Source organism: Strigops habroptila, chromosome 3 (assembly GCF_004027225.2).
Source record: "Strigops habroptila isolate Jane chromosome 3, bStrHab1.2.pri, whole genome shotgun sequence".
NCBI lineage: Eukaryota > Metazoa > Chordata > Aves > Psittaciformes > Psittacidae > Strigops > Strigops habroptila.
Window position 1 is genome coordinate 59351028 of NC_044279.2, and position 15151 is coordinate 59366178.

The window sequence follows — 15151 nt, forward strand, 5'->3', positions numbered from 1 at the left end:
TGCCTTTCATAGGATAAAACAAGAAGAAAGTTCATGTATCACTGGGCTGTACAAACAAAGAATATACAAGATAAACATGAGTGTTATGTTCGGGAAAAAAAACCACACAGATATCTTTTGGAGATAAAGTGCTATGGCAATATAGTTCTTAAGGAATTTATATGGTTGATATAAGACTGTATTATGGCTAGATTCCAGGTAAACAGGAAGCAATAGCATACACAGGGAAGCTATTCTACAGGCAGGCAACTGCAGTAAAGATAGAAGATTGTGTGATAAGACTCCCAGCAAAAAATAATTATAATTAATGTTACTTCATAGGGCTTACAAACAACAGGTAACGCAAAAAATAGTCTGAAGAGCCGATTTCTAAAATCTCAAAATCCCCAAGCCCCCATAGCCCCACAAAGCCATTTCATTGCTGTTTCAATTTCTTAGTTTTCCTTCACAATGTCATCTCTCCAAAAGTAGAAGTTGACACAGCAAAGCTTTCGATGTGCTAAGATGCTCATCATGCAAAACAGTGACCTTTCATTATTCCTTCAGTTCCTTGCTTCATCTGTATCCACTCATTTTTTTATTTTTTTTTTTTTTAAAAACAGACCACGCTTTTTTTGTAGTAGGTTGTCATTAGCTCTTTGGTTGCTCAATATCTAGGCACAAAGGATCTTGTACTGTTGTTAAGTCTATAGACAAAAAAATACCCAACAAACCTCTGTGGGCTCGGAAGGGATTGAAGGAAAAATTGACAGACACCAGGTGACAGTAGCTTCTCAGCTCAAGCACTGATGACCATGTTCAATTCCAGGTGTCCCAACCTATCTCAGGGTCTCATTTGTTGACCACAGAACAAGGTATGGCTCTACATTTTAATGGGTGAGGAATGCAACTAATGCAATCAGGGACAAAAACCAGTTTTATTGTAGCTGTGTGATCTCTAAAGGAAAAAAAAAATAAATCAAAATTCAGTCTCAGAAGGGAAAAGAGCCCACTCCCTCTCCTCTAAGACAACTGATGCCTCTTCATGCATGTCAGTCTCAGAATCCTGCAGGATCCCACACCATAGCTTTTAATGATTTCATTAACTGAGGAGAGAACAAAGCCAGGAAGGAACTGTGCAAGGCAGCCAGCCCCCTAAATGTGCTCAGGTGAAAACTGCCAATGTGTGTGTGCTGCAAAGAGCAGCAGCTTATGCCATTTACCTCATGAGAACGGATCATCAACAGTTCTCAGCAGAAACTTAAGCTCATCTATCCAGGTGTGGAAAGCCTTCCACTAAGATCTCCACATCAAATTATGGAAGCAGAGACTAGTATTTTCATTATCCTGTCCTGGCATTTAGCCTGTGACTGAGGGCAAGCCATCTCTGAAGGTCTTCCTGAATACCCTTTATAAATAATGTCACCAGCAGCCGATGCATGCTATTAGCTACAGGATACTTACTAAACTACAGGAGTTTTCTTGCAGTATAACAAAATATGCATGATCTTTTCTTTTAAAAGGAGCTACAAAAATTAAGCTACTTGCTTATGAAAGTGTTTTAGTCCACAATTCAAAGCATTTTAATAGAGCTAGAAGAGGCCCTGCCATTGCTCCAACTTCACCTCAGACCATGTTATGAACCAAGACTTGCAGGCCCCTGAATCATGATACAAGATACTGTTTGTCCCCATGACATTTAGGTTGAGCAGTTCTAGGCATGCCAAGCAAGTACTGGCTATTTCATGGTTGATATCTACTCCATAATTGTAAGTGATCAAGAAATAAAACTTGGGTTTTTTTTTTAAAAATCTGTTCTTTCCCTCTCACTCTCCTCACCCCCATGTATATAAGCACTTGTGAAACAATCTTGCTGAAATTTAGAGGTTGAAGGTCCAATTTGACTTGTTCTATAAACAAGATTACCATTGGACTCCAGTCTTTTTAACTTTAAAAACACTTGGATTGTGGTAATCAAATAGAAAAGAATTTTGTTTTGAACGTTATGAAAACTAGACACCAGTAAGAGGCAAAGACTTGAAACTAGAGAAGGATCTAGAGGACCCTTTTTCTAGGTTAGTAGCATAGAGAATCTTAATGTTGGCATGTTTTTGGCAGGTGGCCCAGAGGCAAATCCCCATTCCATTTCCTCTATTCATCAGAAAAAAGCCAGGAAGTACTGTATCAGAAACAAGTCCGGGAATTAATTACACTTAGAACCTGGGTTGAAACTAAATCATACAGAAATCATTTCCAGTAAGGTTGTATTAGTGAAATCTCACGACAAGTGATTACTGCCTTGTTTCTAACCTTTTAAACACTTCCATGTAGTCTGGGGCATACAATAACGCAGAACATTAGAGGTAAGCTAGGTAATTAAGGTACTGCAAAATAAATCACCAGGACAACAAAACATGCCTGGAAGTTACTTTATTTATAAGGTCTGTGCGTTACAGCAAGCGTAAGTTTAACTACTGTGAACAAAGCTCAGTTTGGAAGAGCATTAAACGTTTAAACCATAAAGATGTACAGTGAGTAGAGCCCACTTTGCACATAACATGCTGTTTTTCTATTGCTGTAATCTAACATTCATATATTACAGATCTTTAAGATCTTTCTGGATGTTCCACAATGTATCCGCGCTCTTCTTCAACTGAGCCACCTCATCATCCTTCAGCTTTTGGTTGATGACACTTGTCAATCCAGAGGTACTTAGGACAGCTGGAAGGCTCAAGAAGACATCATTCTCAATGCCATACATGCCCTGCCACAAACAAAAGAGATTACTCAGATATGAACCCATCAACCCAGATCTGCTTTTAGTTTATAGAACAGGAGAGCAGGGCTCAAGACTACCATTTTGCCACCTGCAGAAATTTTCAGACACAATTTGTTTGAGAAAATAGTACAAAGCTGGTTCAGACCAAGGGATCAGCAATACCAAGATGGCTGATTTCAGAAACCCCCACCTCCAAAACCCTCACTACTGTCAGCAAGTAGCTGACAAAATTCAAATAGGATCAGGGCAGGTCTTTTTCCTAATATAGAGGGAGCAGCCAGTCCAGCCTGCTCAGAGTCCTTGCTGCATCAGTGGTTATATGGCACAGTACACTAGTAGAGACTAGATGCAGCAGATGCACTAGCTATAAAAGGACACAGTCCTCTTCTATAGCACTTCTGCCTAGGTTCATGGAATCACAGGTGGGCCTCCATGAAGCTTTCCATTTTGCACTGAAACTTCCTTTTAATGAACCTGCATGCCACACATGGTAAACTTGACACAGGCGTAATACAACATTGGGTAGAGTACAGAGAACTTATTTTCAGCTCCATGCTTGTGATAAGGGTAGGCTAAGAGGTCACACTAGAAAAAATCTGCAGTAGTAAGCTCCCATTTTGAATTCAAAGTACTATTTTACAAAGCCGTCTTTGCTCAGCACCTTGCTAATTGAGACTACTTAGCTTTTCCGTGACAACAAGATGAACTAGAACATCCAGTTAGCCACCACTTCTTACCTTTACCAGTGTTGAGACTGAATGAACACGGCACAAGTTCTTCAGCATGGTCTCACAGAGCTCAGCAACACTAAGGCCAATAGCCCAGTTTGTGTATCCCTTAAGTCTGATTACCTCATAGGCACTAAGGAAATATTGAAATACAGTTGTGTTACGATGTCTTCAAGACACTGTGTGAATTACAAGTCTTAAGATTAATGTTTCCCCATTTAAGAAAATCTGAAAATTCTGTGACATACTGTAAGTTTTGGAATTAAAATGTAGGAGAGTTACACATTTCAGCATTAGAGGATAAAGCATGAAGTCTACATTATCCCATATGTATAATAAAGAAGCCATGTTGTTCTCACAGGATTGTCTGAGAAGAAAAATAGCTTCCATCTATGAACAGCTCTTAGTGTCAAGTAGAAAAACAGATACCTACACCTGAACAACTTCTCAGAATGATTGTGCCACTGATTTGAATAGAGCATTTGGAATAAGTAAACATTTAAAAGTCAAAGCCATTCACTACCTACATACATCCTAATTTTTTAGCCAACATCTGTGTACACTTTTTACAAGTATAGTCTTTATTTCACAAGTGAGATAAGTGATTTAGCAACATGTATAGTTACCTCTAGACAAGTTTTCCTAAATAAAATGAACAAAATTTTCCCGAAATTAACTCCAACACTGTGCTCACAGAAACATACTACTTTCCCTAGTCTTGTGCTTTTTGAATAAAGTTAACCATTTAAGAAACTACTTGTGAGAAAGCACAAGTGCACACAGCTCTAAGCAGTGCAGTACTAAAGTGGATATGTTACACAATAGCTTGTCTTGCTGCAGGATAATAAAGCTTACCAACTGAAATCCTGCATTTCTGTGTCTAAACCAGTAGTTCCACTTACTCATGCAATCCTCTAAAGAAAAGAGCATGAAAGCTGCAGCAGAATGGAGAGGCACTGACAAGGAGGCAGTGTGCAGACTAGCTATTTTCAGCATCGCATATATATCCACCTTATTCCTCAAGCCACTGTACCTTTCAACTACTTGCTTGTGGACCTCCTTCCAGTTCTCACTATCTTTGTCAGTTCCCATGGCAGGATTCAGCTCCTGGAGCGAAACACCTGCCACATTAACTCCACTCCAAACAGCCACTGCAACAGAAAGAGGACATAAGTTTCCATAGTAATTAGCAACTTCCCCTTCACTTTTCGTATCTCAGATAACAGGAAACAAAAGTAGTAGTCAGAAGTACAATAATCTTTGAAGCAGATTTCAAGTTTCCATCTAACCTTAGTTAATTCTGAGAACTCTGGCGGGCAGATATGAGTATTTTAGTACTGATACTTTAACAAGTCAACTGCAATACATGAATAACAGAACTTTCAGCCCTTGGAAGGTGTAGGTAATTACTTTTGAAGTCAGAAACCTCAAATTCTAGCAAAGAGGCACATCTTAGCTGTTCAAACATTTAAAGCTAATTTTACTCAAAAATTGCAGCTAATACGTATTTGCTATCCCACTAATCAGTATTAAAATTCTTGAAGGCTAACCCTATTTTCCTGAATAACAGGCTAACAATATGCAAACTTAACACATCCCTTCATATTAACAGCTTACAGGCAGACTCATTCTCTCTGTTCCTGTGAAGTATGTATGAATTCTTGGCTACTTCAAAGCAAAAGCAGTTATGACACTGAAGCAAGATGAGCTCTGTGTATGCTTATCCAAGCTCTGCCTTTGTTACAGTGCAGGGCTGGCTTCAGTAAATACTGTTGTTGATCAGACAGACACTGTACTTTGATCATGTGTCATGGAACACTGAAGAGGTGGCTCCTTTAGAAATACACAGCACTAAAATTTAAAGCAGTACCAGTCTACATAGATGTTCTGCTGCATCATTTCAGATTCGAAATCCATGAACTGAATTAAGACAAATAAGCTTCTTTTATTTAATGTGGTTTTAAAAGACATCTTATCTTTTAAATAGCACAGAGAAAAGTCACAAAATAAGGGATAATTTCGTTAGCCTGAATCTGAATTGACATCTTTTTCTACTACTTGCAACAAACTCTGCCATTGACCTAATAAGAGCTAATTTTGCTTTCGCAAGAGAACTGTGCTATAGGCTATGTTATGATACTCCAAAACCAGGATAAATTTTAACTAACAAAATTGCCCTTTTCAGTTTAGGGTTTAATCATACACCCACAATCATTTTTATTAAAGTATGTAGTTAAACTTCCTGGACAAGTCTTAACTCTAACCTTCATGAGAATACAGCAAAGTGGTAGTTACTTCAGCTCAGCTGCATCTGTTCTTTCAGACTATTTTAACACCCTCTAGGCCTCTAACATTGTATTGCTTACTCCCAAGGAGGTCAGGAGTGCTCCTTACCACTAGAATCACCATGTTCTCCCAAGATCCAGCCATGGCAGCTGGTTGGGTGGATACCAAGTCTCTCAGCCATGAGATGGCGAAATCGGGCTGTGTCTAGATTGCAGCCACTTCCAATCACACGGTGTTTTGGCAGGCCACTCAGCTTCCATGTGACATAGGTTAATATATCCACTGAAAAGAAAAACATGCACAGTAAATGAAACGATTTGCATATACTGAGAATGCTCCAACAATTACTTTACTGCAAGTAATAATGAAATCAGGAGGACTCAGAACAGTCGTGCTCATTACTCAAAGTATGACTATTTGCAGATTAAAATGAATGCACTGCTTGAAATTTAGGACCATCAAGCTACTGTTCAGAGAAAATTGAAGAAGGTCTTTAGAGATTAGTATCCTACCAGCTAAAGTTAGAGGAACTTTTTTGTCACAGCAAAACCCCTAGGGCCTCCAGAATTGGGGCTGAACTCATATGGCTACAACATTCAAGCAATTTCCTGAAGTAATGTTACCTTCCACTTCATCATCACAATAAGAAGTAAAGCAATGTACAATGAAAAATGGTTGAGATTTAGCAACTAGAAATAAAGTATGTAACTACTTCAATTTAATTTCTTGAACAGATCCATGCATTAAGCAGTATCTGCACTGACTACCTCTGTAGCATGAAAAGCCAGATAAGCAACACACTTATCTGCATGTGGCCCTAAAAATAGAGTTTTGGGGGGGGGGAAACCAATAAAAAACCTCAAAAGCAAAACCAACAACAAATCTAGGTTTTGCAAACAGAGAAAGGGATGTGAGGAGAGAGAAAACTCTAAACCACATATCAAAGCAAGAATAATAAACAGACTGCAATAATTATGGCTCAAACTCTCAAACGCCAGCCAGTTCTCAGAAGGAAATGTATTTGTGTATAGAGATCTGAAATACATCATTTGTTCTGCTCAGGCACCAAAAGCACATTATCTCAGTACAGTTCACACCTTGCTGTTGCAAGCGACATGCTCACCAGGCATAGCTTCCTTACAGCTACTTCACAGGAGGAGCTCCTGCCAGGATCAGTGATCTGTACCAGACTACAGAGCTATCTAACAGCTATCAAGGAGCTGCTCCAGACAGTCTGGCTTTCAAGTCAGATGCTGAGACACACATCCAGACTTTGAGGACTGCTTTCTCATTTCATCGTTGGCCTACAGTTGGGCTTTCCACAGGACAGGCTGTGGACAGTGCTATCTGAGGTAGAGCCCAGACAGATCCAGGAAAGTTAAAAAGAGAAGGATAGCAAGGTCACACATCAACACACGTGCAGCAGACACCCCTGAAGTCCCTTCTAAAGGGCTCACAATAACCTCCACTACGTAAGACAAGCGGACAAAACTCCACACATCTTGAGAAAACAAAGCATAAAAGTAATTGTGAAAAAACAACATGTAATTCTCCTCCTGTAGCTGCCATACTGAAGAGAAGTCTATAGTTTGAATTCAGCCTTGCTAGAACAAGAATAATTTGATCTTTGACTCAGTTCAATTTTTAGAGAAGTGTTTAAAATTGCCAGAAGTTATTGTACTTGCACAGTACACTAGCATTCAGTAGTAGTAATTGTACACCAGCTAATTACTCAACCACCAGCTGAGTTGCTAGCTTTATGTGCACTGTGTTGATTCTGCCAAGCTATCTTTAAAAGCAGTATCACTTCATTGCCAGGGTTCTGTAGCAATGGCATCACTCAGACATTGGATCAAGCAAAGGCAACCCTACAAAGCGAATTAGAATGGTTACAGTCAGCTTTAGACATCCAAATATCCAAGCTGTCCCAGTGCAATGGGATGCTTCCAAGTGAGCACACAACCATGTGTCATCAGTTATAACTAAGATTTTTCTAATCTAACTGAACTATGTCGTATAGTTACCCTTTCCCCCACTATAAGCTTCAACACGCAAATTATTTTTCCTGTATATAGAGCCTAGACTATTGGGTCAGTTCTTTATCATGAAAAATGGCCGTATCATATCCGGACACAAAATAAAGTTATGATTTACAAAGAGCTTAAAAGCAAAACGCATGTGCCCTTTAGAGATAAAAATTTTAAACTACCTACTGCTTAAAAGTAGGTAAAGAACTAAAGTATTCACCATGAGGCATACTTTGAAAATATGGACACCATGAGATGTTCTGAATAAAGAGGGCATCAGAAAGTACAGAATATTTGATTGTACTCTGGTGTTGGCAACTACGTGGCAGATGTGCACACAAAGCTATTAATTTCCGACATTCAATTTTCATTTGAGAAGACTGAAAAATAAAACACTAGTCCTCCAACAAATAGAATTTGTAAGCGTTCCAGGAAAAGACTGCCTTACCTGGGTTGGAAACCACCAGAATGGTGCAGTTGGGGCTGTATTTGATAATCTGAGGAATGATGAATTTGAAGACATTCACATTTCTCTGAACCAGGTTGAGACGACTCTCCCCCTCTTGCTGACGAACTCCTGCAGTTACTACCACAATCTTGGAGTTCGCTGTGACAGCATAGTCTACAACAAAGCACAGGGGAGAAGATACAGAATGTGTTAAATAGACTTATCGCCAATTTCAACAGTGTTGTGTTCATACAGCTATTATGGATAGATTCTCTACTGTGCATACATTCAAACCCCAAAACCATTAGACAATACTAAAGCCAGTGCCATCTATTAACATTATCCTGATATATGAGTATGTGGGCCTTGAAAGCACACTCAACCCCTCTGAATCTCATTTCCACTATCCAAAGAACAATACTATTTCTTCTGCAAAGAGGTACTAGAGTTAAATTAAAATCAACTTTACTCAGCAAGCCCAAAACTGTAAAGTGGTCATAAGAGATGTAAGAGAAAACTCAGATTAAAAGCCAATCCCATTGTTACGGTGTTCATCTGAATTCTCACCCCAGTTCATATACTTTAACTTTTCAATGCCAAATCCTTAGATTTCTTTAGGATTACACACCTAATGCTCCATTATTAAGCAAATTCACAGAGTATCAGTACTAAATAAAAGAAACTGAGGTTCACCTTTGTCTGCCACAATCTTATGAGCCTGAAGGAACAAGCTCCCGTGCTGTAGATCCATCATTTCTCCTTTAAGTTTGTCTTCCAAAACATCAACCAGAGCAAGCTCATCACAAAGGCCCTCAAAACAACAAAATTTCATGGAGTCAATGAAGCAGTTAACTTGCATTTTAAAGTCACTTCTGAGTTGAGCCATATTACATTTTAAAGTAACATGTTACCGATCTGAAAGTCTCTCTTCTCCAAAGGTAAACCAGTAGGACAACACTACCTTGGTGTTCTGATGTACAGTTCTCACAGTAACAAAGTCAGAGGCTACTACAGTACAGGTTCATAAAACTCGGACTTTCCAATAAGGACATTATTTGTGGGGAGTTTGAGTGCACAGCTAACCTTTTGATAGCAAGGCACTTCATGATTTAGTTAATATCTTAGGAAAAAAGCTGTATCTTTCAGAGTTGTAAGCAAATAGTCAATTATCAAGTAAGTATCCTCTTATAACATTCCTTCAAGCAATTCATTTCACAAAAATACAGAATGTTCACAGACTTACTTTCCTCAATACTAAAAGCAGTATCGAGAGAAAACATCCTTTACCTAATTCTTCTCTCCTACAGCTACTACATCATATTTACTTTGCAGAACAGATTTAGCCATGCATGCTTGTTGTCCAGCCAGGTTAAGTTGGGAGATAATTTCATACAGTTTCAGAACAGGGGAACAGCAGGGGTTCTGCTCTAATGCAAAGTTTTACTGCCTTTTGACAGAAGCATTTACTACCCTTGTAAATTCTAGTATACTTAAAGGCTTATAATTTACTAAATTATACCAAGATTCAAATTACTACTTCTGTTTTCCTAGGTATCTACAGCCCACTTGAAAGCAGTTAAGCCATTTTTATGCCCCTGAAAAATATACTGTAAGCAAGTTTCTTTGTTTACCTTTATATAAAAGGTAACACCCATTACTTCACATGGAAATATTAATTATTAGCATCAAGTAAATTACTTTAAACACGCAACAATATGCTCTGGTTTTCCTGTGGAAATATATATATAACACCAGGCATATTTAGGTTTTTTTGTTTTATACTTTAAAATAATGTTAGAGTTTATTGCTTTTCTGCATTGCTTCCTTTCATAGATGATTTGATCAACTTTGGAAGGAAAACCATAAGAATCTTTATCTGCACTTGCTCTGTCCTCAAAATAGTCTGCAGGGTGAAATTAAAGTCTAAGTTATTTAATCATGATAAAAAAATATTCTTAACTGAAAACACTGGTCTTAAACTAAGCTAGTGTAATCAGAATTTGAAAAAATAATGTGTGCACATGTGCAATTATGGATAGATTTATATACAAAATTTACGCTGACAATATGGGATTTTGGTCTAGACCTTGCAGCCAATATTCACCAGATTCAGCAGGTTCAAGGAGCCAGTTCTCACTGAAACAGAAGAGCACCTGGAATAGCTCCAGTGACTAAATTTAGTGAATTTGCATCAGCGTTGCCTAGAATTCAGCTCATTATAAGCACACACAGGAATAAAGTCTACACAGTCATCAAATGCAACTTAAAATATTCTCATTGAAAACAGCTGACTTGCGACTGTGGAGAAGTTTCCATTTTGAAAACACCATGGCAACATCAGTGACTTGTCTCTGAGAGGGAGCTAAAAATAATAGTAGTGGCATTCAGATTTATGTATTCAATACTACACCAGTAAACTGAAATTAGCATTATCACACCCATTTTATAAAATTTAAAGCCATCTAAAACTCAACTGCATCTATATATTAAACTATAGGAAATTAACTACAAAATTTTGTCTTTTAACAAAAAGACATCCTGGTGAGCCAACCATCTTGCAGTAGTCAAAGCCACTTTGTATTGGTTAACATCCAGCTGAATATGAGCCAGCAATGTGTCCAGGCAGCCAAGAAGACCAACAGCATCCTGGCCTGTATTAGCAGTAGTGTGGTCAGGAGGGCCAGGGCAGTGATCATCCCCCTGTACTTGGCACTGGTGAGGCTGCACCTTGAATCATGTTCAGTTCTGGGTTTCTCACCATAAGACACTGAGGTGCTGGAGCGTGGCCACAAAAGAGCAACAAAGCTGAAAGGTCTGGAGCACAAGTCTTATAAGGAGCGGCTGAGGGAACTGGGGTCGTTTAGTCTGGAAAAGAGAAAGCTCAGGGGGGACCTTACTGCTCTCTACAACTGCGTGAAAGGAGGTTGTAGTGAGGCAGGTGTCAGTCTCTTCTCCCAAGTAACAAGCGATAAGACAAGAGGAAATGGCCTTAAGTTGCACCAGGGGAGGTTTAGATTGGATATTAGGAAAAAGTTCTTCACTGAAAGGGCAGTCGGGCATTGGGACAGGCTGCCCAGGGAAGTGGTAGAGTCCCCATCCCTGGGGGTATTTAAAAAGACATGTAGATGTGGTGCTTAGGAACATGGTTTAGCAGGGGACTTGATGGTGGCTAGGTTAACAGTTGGATTCAATCTTAAAGGTCTTCTCCAATCTGAATGATTCTATGATTCTAATTCAGTGACAATAATTAGATGGCTTTGTTATAAAAATGTTTAATACTGCAGCTTATACTTGAAAGCACAAGCCTGGTTGAAATAAACTCCATCATGCCATAATCCAAGCTTGAAAAATTAAAAAATAAACCAAACTGGTTTTACTCTGAGTTTGGTGCATAAAACTCATTAATTGTGCCTAGATTTCTGAAAGCACAATCTGAACCTGCTTAGAGCAGCATATTAAACACAGATGAGTGATGGATTGTAGTGGAGTTTGTGGTAACTTCACCTGGCTCACTCACTGCCAGCCTTACAGTTACCGTACTCCTTCAAAAACAAATGAGTTCAGACCACATGAGCTGAACATTTGCTTCAAACAAAAAAAACTCACCAAGAACTGTCACTGGTTTTCCATTAAATTTCTCCTTTATATAGTTTTAAAAACTATTTGTTACTTTTACATCAATGCTTAGTTTCACTGTGACCTTTTCTTGCTGTCAGTTTCTCCTTGCTCACAAGACTCATGAATATCAGCAAGTGAACACCCTTAAAAAATTTAATTATTCAAAATGCAGTACTGTAAAACATACATTCTCAAGGTAATAGGTAGAAGAAGGAGCGTCTCCAAATAAAATACAGCTGGTTTAGTAGTACATGCAAGATTTTTGACCTCATTGTGTGCTACCCAAGATCTGCCCCTGCAAGTGGGTAGGGTATACGTGTTTATCCCTTCTCTTAAAAAAATATCTGAAGTTCTCATTTATCTTTTCAAAAACAGCATGAGAAGAATCAAACTTAACTCATTCACAATATTCTTTAAAAACGTAGTGCAAAGTACAAGAGATCCTTATTGCATAAGCCTTTCCTTTGCTCAAAGACTGCAACATAAAATCTGCCAAAAAACACCCCCAGAAACCAGTAACAGGAAAAGTCATAATAGCCTCTATGTCCATCCCTCTATTTTTAGGTTTTGGAAAACTACCTAAACTTCTCTGGCAACAATAAAGTCATATAAATAAGCAGTAATGGCTTAGGAGAAATAAAAAAGCCTATCAAATGGGATAGCAGTATTTTCAGTTATTACTGCACCCATGTATTAAACGAACAACAATCAAAACATAGTTCTGATTCCTATCCCATATGTCACATTAATTTCTGTACTGTCTGCATTCTTTCCCCAGCAGAGTTCTCCCACCAAGCAAACTGCAGCTTTTTTGTGGAAGAATAAGAAAGTTTAAAAAAAGAAACAAAAGTTTGTCAGGGGCTTCAGAGCCACTGCTTACTGCATTTTCCCAGCAGCCTGCAAAGTAACTCTGCCTAATGAGAAATTTATTGCTAAGCACAGGTGGAAAGGTGAGAGAACAAGGAGAAACTGAATGGGGAGGTCAGCCTTGCATGAACAGCGTAGGTCACTGCTTGCTTACACGAATTGCAAATGATTCATTCCTGCACTAACCTACCAAATTTCCCACCATCTGCTAAGACAAACAAGCAGCGCATAACATTACAGCAGTGGGAACTTGAATAACATGTTGTCCTTGAGCTGTACCTTTCCCAGGATGCTGATAGCACAGGCCATCCCAACCTGTCCAACCCCCACAACAGTTATCTTGTTGTTCGGGACCGTGGATCCCTCAGCGATGGGGGTAATCAGCTTCTCCTTGAGAGTAGCCATGGTGTTCTGCAAATACAGAGAGATTTGGTTCAAAGCAAGCCACAGGAAACCAAACCACGTGCTCTGAATGGGAGAGGTCATCCGCCACTGCCGGAAACTTGCCGACAGAAGTGCTGCGAGTCGCTGCGGGCGGCGATTTACGTAGCACAGGGGCACACTGCCCTTGTGCATGGCTCCTTCACCCCACGAGTCACCAACCCATCCAGCCCTCCTGGGACACAGGGTTCTGGCTCCCATCCCTCCCTGCATTTGCCGCTGCCCAGCGAGGGGCTGAAGGGGGGCAGGGACTGTTTTGACAGCACTTAAGAGAGTATCTTTCTGTTGGCTGCTTCCCAGAGCTACCCAGAGAGGACAAAACCAGCTTCTGCTTAACGTCTCTGCGACATTCACCTCTCCTCAGAACGCCCATCAGGGCTGCGGGGCTGGCAATAAAACCACGAACCAGCCCGGGAGCATGAAGCCTGAGGGGATTTCCCCGGCCCGCTTGCATTCGACCCCGAGGCTCCCCGCGTTGAACACCGCGTTGAACACACGGAGCCCTGCAGCGGCGCCCCCGACCTTCCCGTACATCGCTCCCTTCCCGCGCATCTCTCCCTCTGCCCCTCCCGGGCCAGGCTGGGGGTGCAGCCCTCGCCCCGCCAGCCGTAGGCCGGTGCCGCCATCCCACCCAAACCCGCAGGAGCCGAAGCCCGACCCCGGCCACCGGACCCCCACCGATGCTAGGACCAGCCACAGCGCCCGCCGCCCCTGACGCTATCCGGCCGCTGCGCACGGATGCTCGGTCCCGGGGGAAGGCGTCCGGCTCCGGCGGGACCGAGCCACCCGAGAAAGGGAAGGATGGCCTGGACGACCCTCCAGCATCTCCCATCCCGGGCAGCGGACCCCAGTAGCTCTGCTCTTCCTATACCCACCCGGAACGCTCTGACCACGGAGAGACGAGAGAAAAACCACCGCTCGTCTTAGGCGCTCGGGCAATAACAGGTCCGCAGCAGAGGGGGCAGGGCCGACCCGGCTGCACCGCCCTCCGCACCGCCCTCCCCGGCGCTACTGGGGAGGCGGCGGCCGCGGCGCTCAATCCCCGCCAAGGACGAATGCTCAAGGGTGCTGGCGCTCCGCCCCGGTCCTACTCCCCGCTGCGGGTCTGTGCGGCTGTTCTGAGACAGGCCGGGCCGGGCATTGCTGCCCCTTACTAGGTGTCTGCGGGCTGCAGGGCCGCCCCTGGTAGTGTGCCCTGCGGAGGGGAAAGCGGTGCCGGCGAGAGCCGGCAAGGGGTCAGCCGACGAGGCCGGGAGCGGGCCTGCGGCCCTGGGTCAATGGCAGGGGTGTTGGTGCTGTTGGGTGTGAGGGGGGCGCTGCTCCTCGGTGGGAGCCACAGAGACCGGTGTTCTCACCGAGTTTACCTTCCCAATTAGCTGAGGAGGTGCACGCGTTAGCCCCGTCCTTCTGGCCGCAGACTTGGCCAGAAGGAACGTGCTGAGGAATCTCTGCAAACCAGCAGTTGTGCAAAAATAAAGCATTTTACGCGATCTTGTTCCTGGGCAAAGTTGCTCGAGTTGGTGGTGTGTGATTTGTTTGCTCTGTGCTTTTTGACCTGCAGCTGACTTCGGCTGACTTTGTGGTGGAACAAACGCCAGGGCGACAACGGCACGCCTGGGGTCACACAAAATGGCGTTGGCGGGAACGAGCCGTGTAACCTGATGCAAGGCCTGCTCCCCCTCCCTCATGCTTCGGGCCTAGCCATATTGCACTGACTGTTCCACCATCTCCCAGGGCCGCAGCGCCTTAAAGCTGGAATATGAAGTACCCTTGGAATGAGTGCGAATGGGGTTTTATGCCTTGTTAAAGTAATAAGCACATCCATCAGTGAAAGTAACAGTAAAAATCAAATTATATGGTACACTTTTCCTCTGGCCTATGGAACAGATAAAACTGAAAATTTGGGTATACAATTTGCTACTGTTGCTGGGCACAGAATAATCACAGAATGGCCGAGGCTGGAAGGGACCACTGGAAG

The 15151-nt window shown here is 41.9% G+C and overlaps 1 protein-coding gene across 1 annotated transcript; it reads right to left on the reverse strand.

Moving 5' to 3' along the window:
- Window positions 1–2394: 2394 nt before the first annotated feature.
- LDHB (lactate dehydrogenase B) lies at window positions 2395–14200 on the reverse strand. The gene is made up of 8 exons (XM_030478443.1): window positions 14049–14200; window positions 13012–13143; window positions 8941–9058; window positions 8248–8421; window positions 5881–6054; window positions 4520–4637; window positions 3496–3619; window positions 2395–2743 (listed from the first exon to the last, which is right to left on the reverse strand). Exons 2-8 carry the CDS (start codon window positions 13135–13137, stop codon window positions 2576–2578), a joined length of 1002 nt encoding a protein of 333 aa, XP_030334303.1. The 5' UTR covers window positions 13138–13143; window positions 14049–14200; the 3' UTR covers window positions 2395–2575.
- Between the last annotated feature and the right edge of the window lie 951 nt (window positions 14201–15151).

Excerpts from the sequence above, each read along its gene's own strand:
- LDHB (XM_030478443.1), bottom strand. The coding sequence starts at position 13,137 with ATGGCTACTCTCAAGGAGAAGCTGATTACCCCCATCGCTGAGGGATCC. Across the intron at positions 9,059-13,011 it reads CTATCAGCATCCTGGGAAAG|GGCCTTTGTGATGAGCTTGC; the intron begins GTACAGCTCAAG and ends TGTTGTTTTGAG. Across the intron at positions 6,055-8,247 it reads TCTGGTGGTTTCCAACCCAG|TGGATATATTAACCTATGTC; the intron begins GTAAGGCAGTCT and ends TTTTCTTTTCAG.